Source organism: Bufo gargarizans, chromosome 7, assembly GCF_014858855.1.
Source record: "Bufo gargarizans isolate SCDJY-AF-19 chromosome 7, ASM1485885v1, whole genome shotgun sequence".
Lineage (NCBI taxonomy): Eukaryota > Metazoa > Chordata > Amphibia > Anura > Bufonidae > Bufo > Bufo gargarizans.
The window spans coordinates 79,998,328-80,021,393 of NC_058086.1; the positions used below are offsets into that span (position 1 = coordinate 79,998,328).

General features: G+C 44.1%; 1 protein-coding gene across 1 annotated transcript in view; it reads right to left on the reverse strand.

Moving 5' to 3' along the window:
- Positions 1 to 4,409: 4,409 nt before the first annotated feature.
- Positions 4,410 to 23,066, reverse strand: part of ST13 (ST13 Hsp70 interacting protein) — a 165,096-nt gene continuing 146,439 nt past the window's right edge. Inside the window, exons 11-12 of the mRNA XM_044302140.1 lie at positions 13,799 to 13,911; positions 4,410 to 4,727 (exon numbers count right to left, since the gene is read on the reverse strand). Of these exons, the coding sequence (XP_044158075.1) occupies positions 4,599 to 4,727; positions 13,799 to 13,911 (242 nt within the window). The 3' untranslated portion in view covers positions 4,410 to 4,598. The remainder of the gene's footprint in view (positions 4,728 to 13,798; positions 13,912 to 23,066) is intronic.

Here is a 23,066-nt window from a genome sequence, read left to right on the forward strand (position 1 = left end):
ACCGATCTGTAGCGCTAACACCATTTGAGCGCTCAATTACCTATTTGCTGTATAGACAGGGTTTGTTATCCAGAATGTATGAGGCCCTCAACTCGGTCCCTGAAGGTTATAAATTACCCTATATGAGAGCATGGGAGGAGGATTTCACATCCTCCAAATGGTCTGAACGCTCCATAACCCTTACGAAGGGTTCTTGGCAAGTCACATTGGCCGATACCTCTATAAAAGTACTCATAGTATATATCCAGAGGTATCCCCACTGTGCTTTAGAGGCTGCGATGAGGTGGGGTCCATGCTGCATACGTGGTGGTCATGTCCTGTGGTTAAACGATTTTGGGTCAAGGTAACTAACCTAATATCAGTACTGAATTGCAACTACCCCATGACATTACCCTTCTGTCTCCTGGGAAACAAACCTCACTGGCTACCTTATGCCAGATTCAAACTTCCCCAATTCATTCTTCTGGCAGCTAGGATCCACATTGCCTTTAAATGGCGTTCTGATTCATTGTCCTTTAAAGCTGTTTTAGACAGGATCAATAAAATTATATTATTTGAGAAGCTGTCAGCTATCTGCACTGACACATTTGAGAGGGTGTGGGAACCTTGGTTATCTTCCTCCCATTCACCAGATATACGCTATAGTATTTCCCTTTGACCATATAGAATCCCACACGGATGTGCGGGAATGATATACCTCCTCTCCATGCTCTTCCTCTAAGAGTACATTGATTAATGTGATATTTCCCATGTATACCACCAAGAGACATACTTGTTTTATGTTACTTATTTAGTCAATTACCTATGTAATTAATTTTCTTGTCAATATGCAAAAATCCAATAAATGCTTTTGAAACAAACACGTCAATACACTAGTGGCCTAATACCAGGCTACTCACAACTTCCTGGTTTGGTGCAGGCTCTGGTCCAAAGCTCGGCATGTTCACACCGCACCCATCTACCAAGTATGCAGTATTCATCCATGGGGATAAATGCATGTTGTCCAGACGCCATTATGCAGATACTGGGGTCTTTCATGATCGTGTGACCTGCCGTGCACGGAAGTGACGTCCCAACATCCGGCCCGCCCCCAGCGCCTGACGTCACACTTCGCCAGCCGGAGGGAGCATATCTCAGCATTGCTCCGGCTGCCATCACTCCCTCCATGCATGAAGTCCTCCCGGACAGCCGCAGGGGGATGCTTTTAGTGGTCACCCACTGTTGGCACCTGAGCCCAGGCTACCATAAGAGGAGGGAGAGCCGACCTCGGCCTGGGTCTTCTTTAGTAAGGTAGGCCCCTTGTGAGCCTCAATAATATATAGTGGATGGCACTCCTCATAGTTTCCGGTGCTCAGTGGTAATAATCAATGTAGATATAGGTAAAGACCACAGCACTCGTATTGAAAGTAAATCAGAAAAAGTTCATTTTATTGTCCATCCCAAGATAGAATGTTATAACACTAGCCAACGTTTTGGTCCACCAGGACCTTGTTCACAGCCTTAGTAGTGTAGATCTGGAGACATCGGGTGGACTTGTCTGTCAGGCAGATCGGGGTGAAATAAACTGAAATAATAGAATAAAGTAAGATTTCTTTGACACATCTATGGCTGTGCATCCAGATTTGTGGAATAGTTGTATACCATGCCAGATTAGGGGGATGGGATAAGTGAATTTCAAACAGAAGTATTAACTTTTGAGATATAATATAACGTGGAATCTGCTATCTGAAAAGATTTCCTGATGGATGACTAAATAATACGCTAATGCATTTACGTATGTTGGCCAATACAGGAAGACCTGACACTATCTTGTTTATACAGGATAGAACACTGTGGCAAGCACTCACCAGCTGGGGGGTTGATGGGGAACGATGCCACACCACCCACTCACCAGTGCAGCAAAGAGCAGCTCCTGCTACACTCACAGTCAGCACCCACATAGAAACTCTGTAGACAAATATACAATGTGACGTGGGTTGTACCAAGTGGGTGGAAGGAAGCAGTCTCATCCAAACTCACTCCACTATGCTGTGTAGTGGAGAGTGTCCGCCACGACATTAACATATGCCTTTGGTTCCGCTGCTTCTGCTTCACCAACCTGTAGCTAGCTGCTCCTGATGCATTCAGTCTCCACATCGAAGACCTATACAGGGATGTACAGCATGATGTGTACGGTATGAAGCCAAGATGCAATAGGGGTGCTCACCGACTTCTGTGCGCAATGGTTCCTACTCCATTCATTGCCCACATTGAAATGCTGTATAGGAATGTACAATTTGATGTGGCTGCTAGCAAGCACAAGGGATTCTATGCTTTAGTGGCTCCTGTGCTAAGTGGTTCCTGCTGCCTAAGCAGGAGGGGAGAGGATGCTTGTCTCTCGTAAGTGGCCCAGTGCCGAGCGGCTCCTGCTGAATTCAGCTCATCCATTAAAATGCTGGGGAGGGGGAAGGGTGGAGAAGGATACATCATCCAGTCCCAGTGCACTATTATTCCTAAGTAATTTTGGTGAGCATGGATGGATATACAGTCAGGTCCATAAATATTGGGACATCGACAATTCTAAAAATTTTGGCTCTATACACCACCACAATGGATTTGAAATGAAACGAACAAGATGTGCTTTAACTGCTGACTGTCAGCTTTAATTTGAGGGTATTAACATCAAAATCAGGTGAACGGTGTAGGAATTACAGCAGTTTGCATATGTGCCTCCCACTTGTTAAGGGACCAAAAGTAATGGGACAATTGACTTCTCAGCTGTAACATGGCCAGGTGTGTGTTATTCCCTCATTATCCCAATTACAATGAGCAGATAAAAGGTCCAGAGTTCATTTCAAGTGTGCCATTTGCATTTTGAATCTGTTGCTGTCAACTCTCAAGATGAGATCCAAAAGAGCTGTCACTATCAGTGAAGCAAGCCATCATTAGGCTGACAAAAAAAAAACCATCAGAGAGATAGCAAAAACATTAGGCATAGCCAAAACAACTGTTTGGAACATTCTTAAAAAGAAGGAACGCACCGGTGAGCTCAGCAACATCAAAAGACCCGAAAGACCACGGAAAACAACTGTGGTGGATGACTGAAGATTTATTTCCCCGGTGAAGAAAACACGCTTCACAACAGTTGGCCAGATCAAGAACACTCTCCAGGAGGTAGTTGTATGTGTGTCTAAGTCAACAATCAAGAGAAGACTTCACCAGAGTGAATACAGAGGGTTCACCACAAGACATAAACCATTCTTGAGCCTCAAAAACAGGAAGGCCAGATTAGAGTTTGCCAAACAACATCTAAAAAAAGCCTTCACAGTTCTGGAACAACATCCTATGGACAGATGAGACCAAGATCAACTTGTACCAGAGTGATGGGATGAGAAGAGTATGGAGAAGGAAAGGAACTGCTCATGTTCCTAAGCATACCACCTCATCAGTGAAGCGTGGTGGTGGTAGTGGCATGGCATGGGCATGTATGGCTGCCAATGGAACTGGTTCTCTTGTATTTATTGATGATGTGACTGCTGACAAAAGCAGCAGGATGAATTCTGAAGTCTTTTGGGCAATATTATCTGCTCATATTCAGCCAAATGCTTCAGAACTCATTGAACGGCGCTTCACAGTGCAGATGGACAATGACCCAAAGAATACTGTAAGAGCAACCAAAGAGTTTTTTAAGGGAAAGAAGTGGAAAGTTATGCAATGGCCAAGTCAATTACCTGACTTGAATACAATTGAGCATGAATTTCACTTGCTGAAGACAAAACTGAAGGGAAAATGCTCCAAGAACAAGCAGGAATTGAAGACAGTTGCAGTAGAGGCCTGGCAGAGCATCAACAGGGATGAAACCCAGCGTCTGGTGATGTCTATGCGTTCCAGACTTCAGGCTGCAATTGACTAGAAAGGATTTGCAACCAAGTATTAAAAAGTGAAAGTTTGATTTATGATTATTCTGTCCCATTACTTTTGGTTACTTAACAAGTGGGAGGCACATATGCAAACTGTTGTAATTCCTACACCGTTCACCTGATTTGGATGTAAATACCCTCAAATTAAAGCTGACAGTCTGCAGTTAAAGCACATCTTGTTCGTTCCATTTCAAATCCATTGTGGTTGTGTATAGAGCCAAAAATGTTAGAATTGCGTCGATGTCCCAATATTTATGGACCTGACTGTATATATAAATTGCAGTCATTGTTCTAGGACAAGAACTCTGCCCTTAAGTGTATGCATGTCACAGTCCTGGGACTGGCCATCTACTAGTTTATAAGAGTAGACCAACAAAATATTTACATTTTATTGTTTAATTATACGGCAAAACGGATATTGCTACGAGGAATGGCTTTTTTTTATTGTCAAAATGTCCAGTTATTGAAGGAAAGTTAATGTAGGAAAAAAAAAAAAAAAAACAGGCAGAATTAGTTGTCTCTGAAATTTATTAATCCATTTAAGAAAGTAATATATGTTTCAACAGGTGTTGGCTATAAGACAATATTTATGCCATTTCAAAAGGAGGAAAAGATTAGAGGACAACAGTCATCAGAACATGAAACTGTTCATGATAATATTATGATTCTTCAACACAATGTTTGAACATCTCCTGTAAGCTATGCGCTTCCTCCAAATTTACTAGATAGTTTGCTTATCAAATTCATCACTTTTGGGTTGCTCTGATATTTTGATATGTTGGCTGGGTTTTGGGCTACATCTTGAAATGCAGCCATCACCTCTGGGTCCTGTTTGGAGGGGAGGAAAAAACAATATAACAATTATTTTTTTACTATTATTGATCACATAATGAAAAGCTTTGTATCATCTGAAAACATTTAAACCAGGTTTTAATATAAAACATTCTATTTGACTACCCTTATATAAAAATTAAATCCTGAAATATTCCACTGACTCGAGATCTGTTTTTAGCTCTGCTATTTAGGCCTCATGCACACAATCGCGTTTTTTTTTTTATCTGCATCAGATCTGCATTTTTTCCCCGAGTTGGATGTGGATCCGTTCACTTCAATAGAGGCGCAAAAGACAGTGTGCCGCCTGTTATCCGTATGTTCATTCCGCGGTCCCGCAAACAAATAGAACATGTCCTGTTTAAGGATCGAACAGTTCTACAGAGGGCCAGACATTCTGTTCCACAAAATGAGGAACACACATGGCCAGTGTCCGCAAAAACAACGGTCGTGTGCATGAGCCCTTAGACTTGGGTAGGATCACCATCTCTTTGTAATTAGTGGGAGGGGGGATTTAAAGGGTTTGGGTCACTTAAGCAAATTGCATTTATCACGTACAGAAAGGTAATACAAGGCACTTAGTAATATATTGTCAATATTCATATTGCTTCCTGGATTCATTTTTCTGTCACATTATACATTGTTCATTTCCATGGTTACGACTACCCTGCAATCCATCAGTGGTGGCCGTGCTTGTACGCAATAGAAAAAAGCTCTAGCCTATGTGCGGTCCCAAGTTCCGGGCCACCAGAAAGGCCGGCTCATTTTCTTATAGTGTGCAAGCACGACCACCACTGATGGATTGTAAGGTGGTAATAACTAGGGATGAGCGAATTGACTTCAGATGAAACTTTGTTCTAATACTGTAAGGAGCAGGAGCTCAGTTCAGTATTAGACTGTATTGGCTCCGATGAGCCACAGTTATTGCTTTGTGAAGTCTCGTGAGACCGCGCAATAACTCCATAGATTAATTTGTACTGTAAAAAAAAAATAAAATTCCCGAACTCTGGTTCGGTTCCAAGTGGTAACTTGGAACCACTCATCCCTAGTCTTAACCATGGAAACAATGTGATTGAAAAATGAATCCAGCCAGCAAAGGAAGCAATATGGATAATAACAATACTTTAGAAAGTGCCTTGTATTATTAACTTCCTCTACATAATAAATGGTATTTGTTGACGTGAGACAACCCCTTTAACCCCTTAAGGACACCGCCTTATTACACCTTAGGACCAGGCAATTTTTTGCAAATCTGACCAGTGTCACTAAGTGCTGATAACTTTAAAACGCTTTGACTTATCCAGGCCGTTCTGACATTGTTTTTTCGTCACATATTGTACTTCATGACACTGGTAAAATTAAGTCAAAAAAATTATTTTTTTTGCACCAAAAAATACCTAATTTAACAAAAATTTGGAAAGATTAGCAAATTTCAAAGTTTCAGTTTCTCTACTTCTGTAATACATAGTAATACCCCAAAAAATTGTGATGACTTTACATTCCCCATATGTCTACTACATGTTTGAATTATTTTGGGAATGATATTTTATTTTTTGGGGATGTTATAAGGCTTAGAAGTTTTAAATTTTTAGGGACCAGTTCAGGTCTGAAGTCGCTTTGCGAGGCTTACATAATAGCAACCACCCAAAAATGACCCCATCTAAGAAACTACACCCCTCAAGGTATTCAAAACTGATTTTACATACGTTGTTAACCCTTTAGGTGTTGCACAAGAGTTACTGGCAAATGGGGATGAAATTTGAGAATTTCATTTTTTTGTCCAATATTTCATTTTTACCCATTTTTTTTCTACTAACAAAGCAAGGGTTAATAGCCAAACAAGACTATCTTTATTACCCTGACTCTGCCGTTTACAGAAACACCCAATATGTGGCTGCAAACTACTGTACGGCCACACAGCGGGGCGTAGAGTGAAAGGTGCGCCGTATGGTTTTTGGAAGGCTGATTTTTATGGACTGGTTTATTTACACCATGTCCCATTTGAAGCCCCCTGATGCACCCCTGGAGTCAAAACTCCCTAAAAGTGACCCCATTTTGGAAACTACGGGATAAGGTGGCATTTTTTTGGGGAGTATTTTTAGGGTAAATATGATTTTTGGTTGCTCTATATTACATTTTTGTGAGGCAAGGTTACCAAAAATTGAAATTCTGATATTTCATCTCCATTTGCCATTAACTGTTGAAGAACACCTAAAGGGTTAATAAAGTTTGTATAATCCGTTTTGAATACCTTGAGGGGTTTAGTTTCTGAGATGGGGTCACTTTTAGGGAGTTTTTACTCTAGGGGGGCTTCAAAAGGGATATGGTGTCAATAAAAAAGGCCATCAAAATCGGCCTTCCAGAAACCATGTCGGTCCTTTCCTTTTACGGCCTCCCTTTTACTGATACAGCAGTTTACGACCACAAATGTGGCGTTTCTGTAAAATGCAGTATCAGGGTAATAAATTTTAACTTTTGTTTGGTTGTTAACCCTTGTTTTGTTACCGGAAAAAACAGACTGAAATGGAAAAGTGCCAAAAATAGCGGTTTTGGCACTTTTTTATTAACCGTGTTAATCTGGGTAGTTAGGTCATGGGATATTGTTATAGAGGAGATTCTTACGGACGCGGCAATATCTAATAAGTCTACTTTTTTTTTACAATTATTTAGGTTTTTGACTATATTATCCTTTTTGATACAAATTTTTTTTGGGTCTCTCTAAAGTCTAAGTGTCATTTTTTTTATTTAATTTTATCCAATTATCTTATGTGGGGGCTCATTTTTTGCGGGATAAGCGGACGGTTTTATTGGCACTATTTTGGGGGCTATATGACTTTTTGATCGCTTGCTATTAAACTTTTTGTTATGTAAGGTGACAAAAATTATTTTTTTGCACCTATTTTATTTTATTTTTTTGGACCGTATTAATCTGGGGGGGTTGGGTCATGAGGTATTTTTATGGAGGAGATTCTTACGGACGCGGCGATACCTAATAAGTCAACTTTTTTTTTTTTTTACAATTATTTAGGTTTTAGACTATATTATCCTTTTTGATACCCTAACAAATTTTTTGGTATCTCTATCCGATTATCTTATGTGGGGGGCTCATTTTTTTTGCGGGATGAGACGACGGTTTTATTGGCACTATTTTGGGGGCTATATGACTTTTTGATCGCTTGCTATATGACTTTTTGCATCACACCCTAACTGGGGTGATGCAATAAAAGTTCAAAAAAAAACTACCTTTCCCTTTTTTTTTCCTGCCTAACCCAAACTTTCCCTATGTACCTGATGGGGGGAGGGGGGGGGGGGGGGGGGGGGGGTGCAGGCAGCGGTGGCAGACACGTGCAGGCAGCTCCTCTCTCCTCCGGCTCCGGAACACAAAAGGAGGAGGAGAGGAGCGCCTGCCTCTTTTGAATCTGCCGCCGGACCGCCCACAGACCAATCAGAAAGCGATCCTGAGTGGTGATGTCTCCATCACCACTCAGGATCTCTGGATGGTGATTGGTGGAGTGAAATCACACCACCATCACCATCCTGTTCCGGGTTATCGGGTCTTCAGAGACCCGAATAACCCGGAAACGCAGGTCTGAATTGACCTGCGGTTTTCTGCGATCGCATACATGGGGGGGGGGGGGGGGGGGGGGTCACCGACGCATTTGCCCCAAGTGCCTGCTCAATGATTTGAGCAGGCACGGGGTTCCGATCGCCGCCGGCTACGCGGCGGTGATCGAAAATACACAGGGCGTACCTGTGTCCTTAAGTACCGGGGCACAAGGGCGTACCTGTACGCCCTGTGTCCTTAAGGGGTTAATGAAAGAAAGCTCTCAGCTCTCAGGGCCTGACTGTGACCAATTCTAGCCTTAGGGCAAGAAAGCAGCACTGGACCAGATTTGGTACACAATCCGAAATGACTTGTAGGTCATTTGCAATGTATAGAACTGGCTCACAAACTGAGCTGGCGCCATATGTGGCGAGTGCCGGTTTATAATAAAGCAGACACCAAGTCACAATGACTGGGATTGGAGCCAACTCCCATCGAGGTCATTTAAGCCCCTCAGACACTGCAGTCAATGTCGGGGCTCCCTCTGTCCTCCGATCCATTGCTATCATATTCTGTGACCTTGTGAAGGCTCCCAGGACCATCATAGTAAACTGCCTGCAAAGCTGTGCCCAGGACACGGCGTGACAGAAAGCCCGTAAAAATCCCATAGATGCAATGGTATTCTATAGCAGTATATGGTACAAGCAATCAGAAGATTACATGTTCAAGTCCCAAAAGGGAATAAAAAATTATATTGAAAATTCAATTCATCACCTTTCCCAATTTTACATAAAAGAATAAACAGTTAAAAAAAATAAACATAGTAAGTATCCCCATGTCCGAACAATTAAAATATAATAATATTTTTCTTGTGTGGTCAATGCTGAGCAAAAGAAAAAAAAAAAAGCATAATATGCCATTTGCTGGTCTTCTTGCCCTCCATAATGGTACCAATATGGAAATGTATAAAAATAAGTTATGGGTGTCAGAATATGGAGATGCAATGAAAATTATTATTTTCAAAAAGTACTTTTTTTTTTTTTTTTTAAGTAGTAAGAATCACCATAATTGTACTGATCCACAAAATAAGGTTGTCATATCATTTTTAGATCACAGTGGGTTTGCGAATGGATAATTTAAAAGTTTTAGGACTTGGTAGAAAAATGTAGAAACCAAAACCCCCTCACGGACTCTGCCATTGGGAGTCTGCTCTGTAGAATGGCAGTAACCCAGTCGCTATCGTGTCTGCTCAGCTACTGAGCAGGGACCACCTTTAAAAGACCCAACAGTTAGCAATCTGTTGCTTCATTCTGGAGAAAAATAACTTTTAATCCAATCCCAAATAAGCAGTTAAAGGGAACCTGTCACCAGTTTTATGGTGTCCTAACTAAGGGCAACATAAATAAGTGACTGATTCTCTTAGAAAAATGCTGGGTCACTTTCTTTAACCCCTTCAAGACACAGCCTTATTTCACCTTAAGGACCAGGTCATTTTTTGCAAATCTGACCAGTGTCACTTTAAGTGCTGATAACTTTAAAACGCTTTTACTTATCCAGGCCGTTCTGAGATTGTTTTTCTGTCACATATTGTACTTCATGACACTGGAAAAATTAAGTCCCAAAATTAATTTTTTTTGCATAAAAAAATACCAAATTTAACAAAAATTTGGAAAAATTAGCAAATTTCAAAGTTTCAGTTTCTCTACTTCTGTAATACATAGTAATACCCCCAAAAATTGTGATGACTTTACATTCCCCATATGTGTACTTCATGTTTGAATTATTTTGGGAATGATATTTTATTTTTTGGGGATGTTACAAGGCTTAGAAGTTTAGAAGCAAATCTTGAAATTTTTCAGAAATCCAATTTTTAGGGACCACTACAGGTCTGAAGTCACTTTGCGAGGCTTACATAATAGAAACCACCCAAAAATGACCCTATTCTATAAACTACACCCCTCAAGGTATTCAAAACTGATTTTACATACTTTGTTAACCCTTTAGGTGTTGCACAAGAGTTATTGGCAAATGGGGATGAAATTTGAGAATTTCATTTTTTTGCCTAATTTTCAATTTTAACCAATTTTTTCCACTAACAAAGCAAGGGTTAACATCCAAACAAGACTGTATCTTTATTGCCCTGACTCTGCCGTTTACAGAAACACCCCATATGTGGCCGTAAACTACTGTACGGCCACACAGCGGTGTGTAGAGTGAAAGGTGCGCCGTATGGTTTTTGGAAGGCAGGTTTTGCTGGACTGGTTTATTTACACCATGTGCCATTTGAAGCCCCCTGATGCACCCCTAGAGTAGAAACTCCCTAAAAGTGACCCCATCTAAGAAAGTACACCCCTCAAGGCATTCAAAACTGATTTTTACAAACTTCGTTAACCCTTTAGGTGTTGCACAAGAGTTATTGGCAAATGGGGATGAAATTTGAGAATTTCATTTTTTGCCTAATTTTCAATTTTAACCCATTTTTTCCACTAACAAAGCAAGGGTTAACAGCCAAACAAGACTGTATCTTTATCGCCCTGATTCTGCTGTTTACAGAAACGCCCCATATGTGGCCGTAAACTACTGTACGGCCACACAGCGGGGCGTAGAGTGAAAGGTGCGCCGTATGGTTTTTGGAAGCCAGATTTTGCTGGACAGTTTTTATGACACCATGTCCCATTTGAAGCCCCCCTGATGCACTCCTAGAGTAGAAACTCACAAAAAGTGACCCCATTTTAGAAACTACGGGATAGGGTGGCAGTTTTGTTGGTACTAGTTTAGGGTACATATGATTTTTGGTTGCTCTATATTACACTTTTTGTGCGGCAAGGTAACAAGAAATAGCTTTTTTGGCATCTTTTTTTTTTATTGTTATTTACAACATTCATCTGACAGGTTAGATCATGTGGTAATTTTATAGAGCAGGTTGTCACGGACGCGGCAATACCTAATATGTATACAATTTTTTTTATTTATGTAAGTTTTACACAATGATTTCATTTTTAAAACAAAAAAATTTTTTTTGTTTCTCCATAGTCTAAGAGCCATAGTTTTTACAGTTTTGGGACGATTATCTTAAGTAGGGTCTCATTTTTTGCGAGATGAGATGACGGTTTGATTGGCACTATGTTGGGGTGCATATGACTTTTTGATCGCTTGCCATTACACTTTTTGTGACGTAAGATGACAAAAAATTGCTTTTTCTACACCGTTTTTATTTTTATTTTTTTACGGTGGTCACCTGAGGGGTTAGGTCATGTGATATTTTTATAGAGCCGGTCGATACGGACGCGACAATACCTAATATGTATACTTTTTTTTATTTATATAAGTTTTACACAATGATTTTATTTTTGAAACAAAAAAAATGATGTTTTAGTGTTTCCATAGTCTAAGAGCCATAGTATTTACAGTTTTTGGGCGATTATCTTAAGTAGGGTCTCATTTTTTGCGGGATGAGATGACGGTTTGATTGTTACAATTTTGGAGTACATGCGACTTTTTTGATCACTTTTATTATCTTTTTTGGGGAAGTAAGGTGGGCAAAATTTCAATTTCATCATAGTTTTTTATTTTTTATGGCGTTCACCGTTCTGGAAAAGTAACATGACCGTTTTATAGATCAGGTCGCTACGGACGCGGCGATACCAAACATGTGTAGGGAATTTAATTTTTCTCATGTTTAATCAGTGATAAATGTATTTTTCGATTTTTACTTTTCTTTTTTACTTTTTTTTTGACCCAGACCCACTTGGTTCTTGAAGATCCAGTGGGTCTGATGTCTGTATAATACACTACAGTACAATATATATTGCACTGTACTATATTTTACTTACACTGAACAGATCTATGCTTTCAGCACAGATCTGTTCAGCACCATGGACAGCAGGACGCCTGAGAGGCGTCCTGTTGCCATGGGAACCTCTCCCGTCTGCTCAGTTATGGTCAGAACTGCGCAGACGGGGAAGGGTAAGGACGGGGCTCTGGGGGCTCTCTCCCTCTCCATCGGGGGGCTGCAAAGGTACAGCAGCCCTCCGATGGGAGAGGGAGGGAGCTCCCTGAGCTGTTAACCTTTTCCATACCGCGGTCCGTACGGACCGCGGTATGGAAAGGGTTAAACGGCTGACATCGCATCACCGATGTCAGCCGTTTATACCAGGGTGCCAGCAATGTGCTGGCACCCTGGTATAACCCACTAGACGCCAACGATGATTATAATGGGAGGCGGGCGGGGGATCGCGATCCCGCCTGCCGCACCGCCCGCCTCCCGCAACTGCCGCACCGCCCACAAACCGCCCCCCGCCACATAAATGAATTCAGGGGTGCAGGGGGGTTTAAAAAAATCGATTTGGGGCAATTTTTAGGTTTCTGATCCCTGCGGTCAGGGACCGCAGGGATCAGAAACTACATTGAGCGATCGCCCATAGGGGGGGGTGCCGAAACTACCCGATCGCCGATATGGGGGGTCACAGGACCCCCCTCGGCATTGAGCCTGAGTGCCTGGCTGTGTGTAACAGCCGGCACTCAGCGCTGTCACCATGTCTGCAGACATGGTGACAGTTAAATGCGATGAGGAGTATACTAGTCATGGAGCGCTAAGTAGCAGTGCTCCATGACTAGTATACATGTCATAGGTACAGTATATTGTCACCCTCTCCTTCTCTGATCGCTTCCCTGACAGGAATTGGGACGATCAGAGAAGGAGAGGCACACAGTCCCTCCCTAACCCCCCCTTACCTGCCCTGATGCGCTGCGATTGGTCCCTCTGCAGTATTGGACCAATCACAGCGATCGTGGGCGGGTCAGGGGTCTAATACAACTCCTTCCGGATTCTCTGGTTGCCTAGCAATCCCAGCACGCCGGCTTCACTGAATCTTCAGCGCTTCGGTCCCTGCGCTGACAGTGAAAGCCGATCACGTACATGCACGTGGGGATGCGGTGAGGCACCACATTCCCCCACGTACATGTACGTGATGTTGCGTGAAGGGGTTAATTGACCCAGTCAATCTGCCAACATCTTGTATTGAAAAGCTCCAGCTGATAATGATGAGTCATGAATATTCATGAGCGCCTGACTCTCCCCGCCCACCTGCTGCTGAATGACAGTTTGTTTCCATAGGAATCAGCAGCAGGTGGGCAGGGGAGTGGCTATAGCTCTGAATTAAATATACGCTAGACTCCATGACATCACGCCGGACTCGAATCAGCTCATTAGCATACGGCATGAGGCATCTTTGTGTGTATATTATGAGGTAACCATCTGTCACACCAGTAAGTGAATACATCTAAGGTACTTTTTAGTAGTTAATGATTGTATATAATTAGTTAGATTATAATCAAATATCCACATGACAGGTTCCCTTTAGGTACACTGTGGGCGGACCTGTGCCACTCTGTGCACTCATGCTCCTCTTGCTTTAATTGCCAGCCCCTTCCTTTCCTTCTTGATTGACCAAGTCAAGTTCTTGCATAGTCATCGTACCTGGCCCTGTTACATGAATGAAGCCACTCTCAATATAGCACCTACCTGCATAGCCGTCAACACTTCTGGGTCAGAGAGAATTTCACTCACTCCTGGCATTCCAGCCATGCCACCAGGGAATCCTCCTGCCATACCTGGCATCCCACCTGGAAATCCCTCTATAATAAAAGGTGAAATATGAATTTATTATAAAGTAACAGACTTGAAATCAGTAAAAAATATAATAAAATAAAAAAATTACAAAAAACAGCCGCACACTCTTTAAAAGTGAAATTGGGTGCAATCCCTCCTGGATTCCAGGCAATGTCCACAGGCATCCACAGGCAATGTCCAAAGAACAAATAATGAGGCAGCACTCCAAAGAAGGTGAGGGTGATGGACCCGTTTATTACCCCAGTCGACTGGGGTAATAAACGTGTCCATCACCCTCACCTTCTTTGGAGTGCTGCCTCATTATTTGTTCTTTATATATGCAGGTGAAACTCGAAAATTAGAATATTGTGCAAAGTTTATTTCAGTAATGCAACTTTAAAGGTGAAACTAACATACGAGAGACTCATTACATGCAAAGCGAGATATTTCAAGCCTTTATTTGTTATAATTTGGATGATTATGGCTTATAGCTTATGAAACCCCAAAGTCACAATCTCAGGTACCCCCATAACAGTGCCAGCCACAGACGCCCCCATAACAGTGCCAGCCACAGACGCCCCCATAACAGTGAGAGCCACAGACGCCACCATAACAGTGCCAGCCACAGACCCCCCCCCCCCCCCCCTCCATAACAGTGACATTCACAGGCTACCATTAGTTCAAAGCCCACCTTTTGGTTCAAAATATTTTTTTTCTTATTTTCATCCTCAAAAACCTATCTTAGCAGCCATTTTATGCAAGCTCAGTGCACCAGCACTGTATCTGAGCTTTTGTGACATTCTAATCTGGTTATATAAAAAATATACAACATCTGCTGCATTTGCAGGATTAGTCCGTGTGCAATTTTAGCTAGAAATACAGCCATAATTTTCATTATTTTTTTTTAAAACACCCTTTTTGTGCAAAATACACAATTTTACATCCCTAGCTGCATCTGGACGTGTGAAATTCAAACGGTATATACAGCTTTCATATTCTGTTAGTTAAAAAAAACACTTTTGGCCATATACAACATCTGGATTAGTCAGTGTGTAATTTAAGCTAGAAATACAGCCATCATTTTCTGGGTATTTAAAAACACAGTTTTTGGCCAAAATACAGCATTTTACAGTCCTTGCAGCATCAGCACGTGTGAAATTCATATGTCATTGTGAGATACACCCTTTATATATTTGGGTTATATTCAGATATTTGAAATAGCGCCATTTTATACACAAATCTTTAATTGCGGACTAGTTTGGTTCAGGGCGTGTGAGATATACAGGGCTTATATTCTTCTATTAATAAAACACCCTTTTTATAGCAAAATACACAATTGTTCTGCCCTTGCAGCATCAAGACGTTTGAAATTCCAAGGTTATATACTGCTGTCATATTCAGTTATTAAACAAACACCCGTTTGGGCAAAAAAAAATAATTGGGCAGCCTTTGCTGCAGATGTCATTGTGAGACACACCCTTTATATATTTAGGTTATATTCAGATATTTGAAATACAGCCATTTTGTGCACAAATCTTTAATTGCGGCCTAGTGTGGGTCAGGGCGTTTTAGATACACCCTGTATATAGAGTTCTATTCAAGGATTTTAAACACAGCCATTTTGGGCAAACAAATTAAATTGAGACAGAGGGGTAGATAAGGGGGGTGATAGGGGGGGGTTCAAACTCCCCCCAGAGTGTCTGTCCTCCTAATCTGCCAGAGAAAGGCCCGTGCCGCTGCCTGCAATAACGGCGCGGGCAGTGCGGCACACAGAGAGGTGATGGAGGCTGCAGGGCGGGGCCGGTCAGCGCAGGGGGGGCAGGTACCGGTGGCACAAGTAACTTACAGACACACACAGGGCAGCCAGGCAGGGATGACGCTGATGATCACATGGCATGCATGCTGCCTTCAGGCTCCGCCTACGCATGTCGTACGTCTGGACCCCAGCCAGCTTCCTGCCTGCTACGCCTGGGCAGCGGCTGACAGAGCACAGAGCCTGGAGATCTCAGAAGATTAGAAGATAGAGATAGAGGGAGAGGGAGAGGGAGAGGGAGAGAGACAGAGAGACAGACTCTGGAGCACTAGTGTAAGTAAAAGTTAAAAAAGAAAATCAAAAAGATTCAAAGCCCACCCCCACCCCCGGCTACAGACAGTGTCAATTCATATATTTAGTCCAGCCCCCAGACTCTTATGAATTGAGGGAACTGGCCACCACCATGCTGGTCCACATCACTTATTGTGCAGGCTGCATGTTTTGATGTATTTTTTTTCTAGTCTCTCACACTCTAGTCTCCTCAACAATAAAGAAACGCAATTCCTTATGGAAATTACAAGAGTAAGCTAGCATGTGATGTGTCATGCGTGCCATAGACTGTCACTCCAGACTGGAGTGGGTAGGTACAAATTACGAGTCTTTTTAAAACATGTTTTTTCCATATGGTGTCAAACAACTAAATCGGTATTGCTCAAGGTAAAGGATTGGTTTAGGAATGATATGGCTGGTATATATTTTTTCAAACCCTGGTGTGTCTGCTAGATAAAGTCTTAAAATTTGAGAAAGCTGAACCCCCCCCACAGGAAAAAATAAATAAATTCTACGGCACTGAATTGAGGCCTAGTCTGGTTCAGGGCGTGTGAGATACACCTTGTACATAATGTCGTTCTATTCTACTATTAAACACCCATTTAGGGCAAGATCCTAAATTCGAGACATATGAGGAGAGCGTCAAATAAGGGACATGGCCCAGGTCGTGGTTCTGCTGGTGGAGCTCCTGTTGCAGGGAGAGGACGTGGTCTATCTGTGCCAGCTACACACACACACACACACACACACACGTGAAACCCCTTCCTCAGGTGTCAATAGGCGACAGAACCTGCAGCGGTATTTCGTCGGGGCTAATGCGGCTCTACGAATGGTGATTCCTGAACAAGTACAGGCGATAGTAGATTAGGTTGCTGACAATGGCTCCAGTTCCTTCACATAGTCTCCTACCCAGTCTCCTGCTGAAAGATCAGAGTTGGCACCTGCAGCTAGGGGTGGGCGATATGGCCTAAAATTTATATTGCCATATATTTTTAAGCATGTGTGATATGCGATATATATCACGATATATTGTTTTCTATATTTGGGGGGGTTTAAACTTTTTTTTTTTTTTTTTTACTTTTTTATTTAATAACTATTAGCCCCCTTAAGAGCTAGAACCCTTGTCATATTCACCCTAATAGAGCTCTATTAGGGTGAATAGGACGTTACACTCTCCCTGCTGCCCTGTGCTTTGTGCACACAACAGCAGGGAGCTGACCATGGCAGCCAGCCTCTCATGTGCCCCCCCAGCCTCTGATCCGCCCCCCAGCCTCTCATGTGCTCCCCCAGCTCTGATGTAGCCCCCCCCCCAGCCTCTCCCTCTTATCAGCCCCCTCTGGTAACTCAAACCCACCCCCCGTCCCCAGTATTAATCATTGGTGGCAGTGGCCACAGGGTCCCCCCCTCCCTCCCCAGTATTGATCATTGGTGGCAGAGTCCCCCTTCCCCCCCACATCATTGGTGACAGTGGCAGCTTCTGATTGGAGCCCCAGCAGTGTAATCCTGGGGCTCCGATCGGTTACCACAGATTTCCAACGCCACACATCAGAAGTTATAATTGACAAGATTGTGACACATAAGCAGGTTTAAAAGGGAACGTCCACTTAGGACAACCATAGTCCATATGTCCTAGTACAGCCCATGCGGACATCACACAAGGCCTCCCCTCCTGGAGGACCCTGCTGACATTGCCATAAGGTTTTACTATGTGCATCCCACTCAGAAAACATTGGGACATTTGTCAGAAATGAAGAGGCAGCACAGATTTTGTTTTACTAATATGTCCCACAGCTGCGACAATTGTGCGACACATACCACATGAGACATTTGTATGTGCTGCATGTATCTCAGCTGGTACACAGTAATATGTCCACAGCACACACAGCGCTACATAGCAACATCACTACAACTCTGCAGCGCAGCAACAAGCTAAAACTTCAGCGACAAAGTCAGAAACGTGCGTCCAGAGCCATGAAACAAGAAAAAGTCGCACTGTTTCTCCTTCGGCCATTACATGCACGTCCAGCGCTGCAGCAGTCACCCGGGTGCCAACGACTCAAACAAATATTAAATACCCGGCTGCGCTTCACTCCTGCCAAGCCCTCTGCAAACAAAGCTAGTCCAGCAGTGAGGGCAGAGCAGGACGACACAGACTGGAAGGGACTACGTTTCCCAGCAACTCTTTCGCAAAGTACATTGGTTGCCTCAAGGGCTGTCGGGAGAGCAGTGAGCGGCAGGAGCCGGGGAAGCTGTGGCGCACTGGGCTTATCTAGTCATGGCTGGGGGTTTAGACGTTCACCTGAGGGCATTTACTAATGCGCCGCACAGAGAGAAGGAGCGCCCGGCGGCCACCTCGCACGTGAGTATAATGCTACTCACTGACATACCATGGCAGCCAGGACTTCAGTAGCGTCCTGACTGCCATGGTAACCGATCCGATGCCGCTCCATGGTCATATCGCAGTTCGGCGATATAGGCGATATGCATAAAATCCATATCGTGGCACAAATTTATATTGCATATCGCCTATACCGCCCACCCCTACCTGCAGCCCATGTCCATCAGTCTTTCACCTCACCCCCTTGCAAATCAGCCAAGCAGTCTGAGCCCCAAGTCATGCAGCAGTCTCTTCTGCTTTTTGATGACTGTTAGCAGGGTTTCCCAGGGCCGTCCACCTAGCCCTGCCCCAGAAGTGGAAGAGATTGAGTGCACCGATGCCCAACCACTTAGTACATGGGAGGACCATTACAGCATGTCTCGGATGATGACGAAACACAGGTGCCAACTGCTGTGGCTTTCGAAAGTGTGCAGACCGACAAGGAGGGCAGGGGTGAAGACTGGGTGGAAGATGATGTGGAGGGCGATGAGGTCCTCGACCCCACATGGAATCTAGGTCATGCGAGTGACCTATGTAGTTCGGAGGAAGAGGCGGTGGTCGACAGAGCCACCAGCACAGCAGAAGAGGGAGCAGGGTGCAAAAGTGGAGCGGCTGTCCTCTAAACAGTACGCCTGCTACTGCCCACCGCAGCAAGGGACCGATCACACCAAAGCCAACTCCAAGGAGTTCCCTGGCGTGGCAGTTCTTCAGACAATGTGCTGACAACAAGACAAGTGGTTTGCACGCTGTGCAATCAGAGCCTGAAGCGAGGCATAAACGTTCTCAACCTGCATGACCAGGCATTTAAGTTCTAAGCACGAGCTACAGTGGAGTAGACACCTCAAAAACCAAGAAAGGTCTCTGGCTCCTCCTGCTTCCGTCTCTGCCTCTTCATCCACCTCTGGAGTGACAGTGCCACCTGCCAACCTGCAAACAGAGGATCTTCCAGCAACACCACTACCTGGGTCACCAAGCATCTCCACATTGTCCCACGGAAGCGTTCAGCTCTCCATCTCCCAAACATTGGAGAGGAAGAGGAAGTACCCTCCTACCCACCCACGATCCCTAGCCCTGAATGCAAGCATTTCTAAATTACAGGCCTTTGAAATGCTGTCATTTCGTCTGGTGGAGACGGAGAGTTTTAAAAGCCTTATGGAGGTGCCAAACAGGCCTTGCGGCTGTCCCAGTAAGTCTTGCCCAGCCGCCACTACTTTTACAGGCAAGCCATCCCTTCCCTGCACAACCAAGTAGGGGACAAAATCAGGTGTGCACTGCGCTACGCCATCTGTGCCAAGGTGCACCTCACTACGGATATGTGGACCAGTAAGCACAGTCAGGGACGTTATATCTCCATAAAAGAACACTGGGTAAATGCAGTGGCAGCTGTGCCTGAGGCAGATAGCAGTTTGGCACATGTCCTTCCACCACTGAGGAATGCAGGGCGCTTCAGTTTGCCTCCTGTTGCTTCCTACTCGGCTTCCTCATCAGGTCAGTGTAACAACTTCACCACCAACTTCAGCACAGCCAGGGGTAAACAGCAGGCAGTTATAAAACTTATCTGTTTGGGGGACAAACCCCACACCGCGCAGGGCTGTGGACGGGCCTTGAACAACAGACCAATGAGTGGTTGGTGCCAGTCAGCTTCAAGCCCGGCCTGGTGGTGTGCGATAATAGGTGAAATCTCGTAGCAGCTCTGGGACTAGCCGGTTTGACGCACAACGCTTGCCTGGCGCATGTGCTACATTTGGTGGTGCAGAGATGCCTTAAAAATTACCCCGATATGTCAGAGCTGCTGCATAAAGTGCGGGATGTCTGTGTGCGCTTTTGCCGCTCTCACCCTGCTGCTGCTCGCCTGTCAGCGCTGCAGAGTAAATTCGGCCTTCACACTCACCGCCTCATATGCGACATGCCCACAAGGTGGAACTCCACCTTGCACATGCTGGCCAGACTGTGCGAGCAGCAGCAGGCTATAGTGGAGTTTCAGCTGCAGCACACACGGGTGAGTCGCTCGGCAGAACAGCACCACTTCACCACCAATGACTGGGCCTCCATGCGAGACCTGTGTTCCTTGTTGCGCTGTTTCGAGTACTCCACCAACATGGCCAGTGCCGATAACGCCGTTCTCAGCGTAACTATCCCACTTCTATGCCTCCTTGAAAAAAACGCTGCTGGCGATGATGGAAGAGGATGTGGCACAGGAGAATGACGAGGAGGAAGAGGGATAATTTTGTAGGGTTTCCGGACAGTCAGTCATTCACAAGTGGCTCTGAGGGTGGGTTCCTGCACCCACAAACGCCAGGTACACAATTGTTCAGCCATGGCACAGTTCTGGAGGATGACAAGGTGAAGGATGAGGAGGAACCATGTTCACAGCAGGGTGGCACCCAGACCAGCTCATGGCCATCACTGGTGCGTGGCTGGGGGGATACAGAGGACACAGACTATACAGCTACCACAGAGGAGAGCTTTTCGTTGCCTCTGGGCAGCCTGGCACACATGAGCGATTACATGCTGCAGGGTCTCCGCAATGACCGCTGAGTTGCCCACATTCTAACTTGTGCTGATTACCAAGTGGCCACGCTGTTGGATCCCCGTTACAAGGACAACGTACCGTCCTTAATTCCCTCACTGGATCGTGATCGGAAGATGCGAGAGTACAAGCTCACGCTAGTAGACGCGTTGCTGGTGGCATTCCCACCTGACAGCAGGGGCACAGTGGAAGCACAAGGTGAAGGCAGAGGACGAGAAAGAGGTCGCCAACGCAGCTGGGGCACCGCCAGCACCTCAGAAGGCAGGGTTAGCATGGCCGAAGTGTGGAAAAGCTTTGTCAGCATGCCACAACAACCAGCACCATCAGCTGATATGGAACGTCTTAGCAGGAGGCAGCATTTCACCAACATGGTGGAGCAGAATGTGTGCACACACCTACACATACTGAATGACTGGTCTGCCCCCTTCAACTTCTGGGTCTCCAAATTGGGCACATGGCCTGAGCTTGCCCTTTACGCCTTGGAGGTGCTGGCCTGCCCTGTAGCCAGTGTATTATCTGAGCGTGTGTTTAGCACGGCAGGGGGCGTCATAGACAAGCGCAGCCGCCTGTCCACAGCCAATGTGGACAAGCTCACCTTCATTAAAATGAACCAGGCATGGATCCCACAGGACTTGTTCGTACCTTGTGCAGAATAGACATGTATACCGGCACTAACCAGCCATTGTTATACTGCAGCGCAACTGCTCATTGTTGTATTTTGGATATTTGACACTCTTTTGGAGTGTACCCTAATTTAAAAAAATTAAATTAAAACAAAAAACCTGTGTTGGCTACCTCGTCCTCCTCCACCGCTGCTTCCACTGCCTACTCAAACTCCTACTCCATATGGAACTCCACCTCCTAAATCAATTTTTTTAAAATTTTTATTTGTAAGTATTTTATGTCATTTCACTACTTTGTCAGTTACATTTTCGGGTGAAATTCACCAATTTTTGGGTGTGATGTACCCCTCCTCTACCTAGTTGACAGCTTAATAAATTTCAATACATTTTTCTTTTACATTTTCGGGTGAGAAACTATTTTTAAGTACAAAGTAGACAGGTTAATACATTTCTGTAATTTTTCTGTTACATTCTTGGGTTGACATTATACAATTTTAGACGTGAATAAACTCCTGCTCTGCATAGGTGACAGGGAATAAAATTTCAAAAACCACCTCCTTTGACAAGTTGTACCACATTTGCACTTCAATAATTTGTCCCATATTTCCGCTTTACTCTTGTGGCCCACATTTGGGCTTCTGTAATTTGTCCCACATTTGCACTTTAACAGCTTTTCCCACATTTCTGCTCGATCCCAATTTTTTTAAATAAATTTATCTCCCTTAAATTTGGTCTCTTTCTCACACTCCCTCTCCGGCGTGGAACCCTGATTCGCCGTGATCAACATGGTAGGCTCAGAAAAGAACATTGAAAGTTGATAGAAAAGATATCCAATTGGATGGTGGATGTCACTGGGGCACCTCTACATAGGTGACAGGAACATAAATAAATAAAAATAGTCAATTACATTGTCAGGTGACATTTTTCAAATTTTGCCGGATAGAAACCCCTGCTCCGTATAGCTGACAGGAAATAAAATTTAATAAATTCATTAATTAATGCGCGCCACATCCTTTCATTCAATGCTTATAATTTAAAAAGTTGGCCCACTTTTACGCTTTAAAAATTAGTCCCATAATTCCGCTCTATAATTTAAAATTTTAAAAAATTAATCCTCCCTTGGATGTGGTCTCTCTTTCTCACGCTCCCTCTCCGGTGTGGAACCCTGATTCCCTGCCACCCGTCATCACCATGCTAAGCGCATAAAAGAACATTGAAAGTTGATAGAGCAGATATCAAATTGGATCGTGAACATCACAAGGATGTGCAACATGGTGGGGCAGTAACTGTGCACACGCCTACACGGTCAGCCCCTGCAACTTCTGGGTCTCCAAATTGGGCACATGGCCTGAGCTTGCCCTTTAGGTCTTGCAGGTGCTGGCCTGCCCTGCAGCCAGTGTATTGTCTGAAAGTGTGTTTAGCACGACTAGAGGGGGTTATCACAGGTTATATTTCCCAATGTTTTGGGGTATACCCTAATTAAAAAAAATACAAATAAAATTTAAAACCAAAAAGCAGTGTAGGTTTCCACCTACACCGCCACATCCACAGCCTCCTCAACCTCCTAC